General features: G+C 63.8%; 1 protein-coding gene across 1 annotated transcript; it reads left to right on the top strand.

Moving 5' to 3' along the window:
* Nucleotides 1–1592: 1592 nt before the first annotated feature.
* On the top strand, nucleotides 1593–2471 carry LOC138354074 (uncharacterized protein DKFZp434B061-like). The gene has a single exon (XM_069307789.1). The coding sequence runs from the start codon at nucleotides 1593–1595 to the stop codon at nucleotides 2469–2471; it is 879 nt and encodes a 292-aa protein (XP_069163890.1).
* Nucleotides 2472–2827: the final 356 nt, after the last annotated feature.

Below are 2827 nucleotides of genomic sequence, written 5' to 3'. Positions count from 1 at the left end.
CCAGCTGCATGCAATGTTGCACAGACCCTGCGCCTGGTTCTAGTCACCATTTTCCTTAATACGCCTTACCCACCGTCCTCATGCCCAGCGCCTCACCCACTGTCCTCATGCCCAGCGCCTCACGCACCGACCTCATGCCCAGCACCTCACCCACTGTCCTCATGCCCAGCGCCTCACCCACCGACCTCATGCCCAGCACCTCACCCACTGTCCTCATGCCCAGCGCCTCACCCACCGACCTCATGCCCAGCACCTCACCCACTGTCCTCATGCCCAGCACCTCACCCACTCTCCTCATGCCCAGCACCTCACCCACCGTTCTCATGGCCAACACCTCACCCATGGCCCTTATGCCCAGCGCCTCACCCACCGTTCTCATGGCCAACACCTCACCCACTGTCCTCATGCCCAGCGCCTCACCCACTGTCCTCATGCCCAGCACCTCACCCACTGTCCTCATGCCCAGCACCTCACCCACTGTCCTCATGCCCATCGCCTCACCCACCGACCTCATGCCCAGCACCTCACCCACTGTCCTCATGCCCAGCACCTCACCCACTGTCCTCATGCCCAGCACCTCACCCACTGTCCTCATGCCCAGCACCTCACCCACTGTCCTCATGCCCAGCGCCTCACCCACCGACCTCATGCCCAGCACCTCACCCACTGTCCTCATGCCCAGCGCCTCACCCACTGTCCTCATGCCCAGCGCCTCACCCACCGTTCTCATGGCCAACACCTCACCCACGGCCCTTATGCCCAGCGCCTCACCCACCGTTCTCACGGCCAACACCTCACCCACTGTCCTCAAGCCCAGCGCCTCACCCACCGTCCTCATGGCCAGCGCCTCACCCACCATCCTCATGACCAACACCTCACCCACTGTCCTCAGGCCCAGCGCCTCACCCACCGTCCTCATGCCCAGCGCCTCACCCACCGTCCTCATGGCCAACACTTCACCCACCGTCCTCATGCCCAGCGCCTCACCCACCGTTCTCATGGCCAACACCTCACCCACTGTCCTCATGCCCAGCGCCTCACCAACCGTTCTCATGGCCAACACCTCACCCACTGTCCTCATGCCCAGCGCCTCACCCACCGTTCTCATGGCCAACACCTCACCCACGGCCCTTATGCCCAGCGCCTCACCCACCGTCCTCATGGCCAACACCTCACCCACTGTCCTCATGCCCAGCGCCTCACCCACCATCCTCATGCCCAGCGCCTCACCCACCATCCTCACGGCCAACACCTCACCCACTGCCCTCATGCCCAGCGCCTCACCCACCGTTCTCATGGCCAGCGCCTCACCCACTGTCCTCATGCCCAGCGCCTCACCCACCGTTCTCATGGCCAACATCTCACCCACTGTCCTCATGCATAGCGCCTCACCCACCATCCTCATGCCCAGCGCCTCACCCACCATCCTCATGACCAACACCTCACCCACTGTCCTCATGCCCAGCGCCTCACCCACCGTCCTCATGGCCAGCGCCTCACCCACCATCCTCATGACCAACACCTCACCCACTGTCCTCATGCCCAGCGCCTCACCCACCGTCCTCATGCCCAGCGCCTCACCCACCGTCCTCATGGCCAACACTTCACCCACCGTCCTCATGCCCAGCGCCTCACCCACCGTTCTCATGGCCAACACCTCACCCACTGTCCTCATGCCCAGCGCCTCACCAACTGTTCTCATGGCCAACACCTCACCCACTGTCCTCATGCCCAGCGCCTCACCAACCGTCCTCATGGCCAACACCTCCCCCACTGTCCTCATGCCCAGCGCCTCACCCACCGTCCTCATGCCCAGCGCCTCACCCACCGTCCTCACGGCCAACACTTCACCCACCGTCCTCATGCCCAGCGCCTCACCCACCGTTCTCATGGCCAACACCTCACCCACTGTCCTCATGCCCAGCGCCTCACCAACCGTTCTCATGGCCAACACCTCACCCACTGTCCTCATGCCCAGCGCCTCACCCACCGTCCTCATGGCCAACACTTCACCCACCGTCCTCATGCCCAGCGCCTCACCCACCGTCCTCATGGCCAACACTTCACCCACCGTCCTCATGCCCAGCGCCTCACCCACCGTTCTCATGGCCAACACCTCACCCACTGTCCTCATGCCCAGCGCCTCACCAACCGTTCTCATGGCCAACACCTCACCCACTGTCCTCATGCCCAGCGCCTCACCAACCGTTCTCATGGCCAACACCTCACCCACTGTCCTCATGCCCAGCGCCTCACCCACCGTTCTCATGGCCAACACCTCACCCACGGCCCTTATGCCCAGCGCCACACCCACCGTTCTCATGGCCAACACCTCACCCACGGCCCTTATGCCCAGCGCCTCTCCAACCGTTCTCATGGCCAACACCTCACCCACTGTCCTCATGCCCAGCGCCTCACCAACCGTTCTCATGGCCAACACCTCACCCACTGTCCACATGCCCAGCGCCTGACCAACCGTTCTCATGGCCAACACCTCACCCACTGTCCTCATGCCCAGCGGCCTCACCCACCGTTCTCATGGCCAACACCTCACCCACGGCCCTTATGCCCAGCGCCTCACCCACCGTTCTCATGCCAAGCGCCTCACCCACGGCCCTCATGCCCCGTACCTCACAGGCCTCATGCCCAGCACCTTACCCACCGCCCTTATGTCTAGTGTCTCACCCATGGACCTCATGTCCCGTGCCTCACCGACCGACCTCATGCCCCGTGCCTCACCGACCGGCCTCGTGCCCAGCACCTTACCCACTGAACTTATGCCCAGCACCTTACCCACCGCCCTTATGCCCAGTGCCTCACCCATGGC

This window comes from Procambarus clarkii, chromosome 61 (assembly GCF_040958095.1).
Source record: "Procambarus clarkii isolate CNS0578487 chromosome 61, FALCON_Pclarkii_2.0, whole genome shotgun sequence".
Taxonomy (NCBI): domain Eukaryota; kingdom Metazoa; phylum Arthropoda; class Malacostraca; order Decapoda; family Cambaridae; genus Procambarus; species Procambarus clarkii.
The sequence above is the reverse complement of the archived record's forward strand: the minus strand, read 5'-3'. Positions and strand labels throughout refer to the sequence as shown.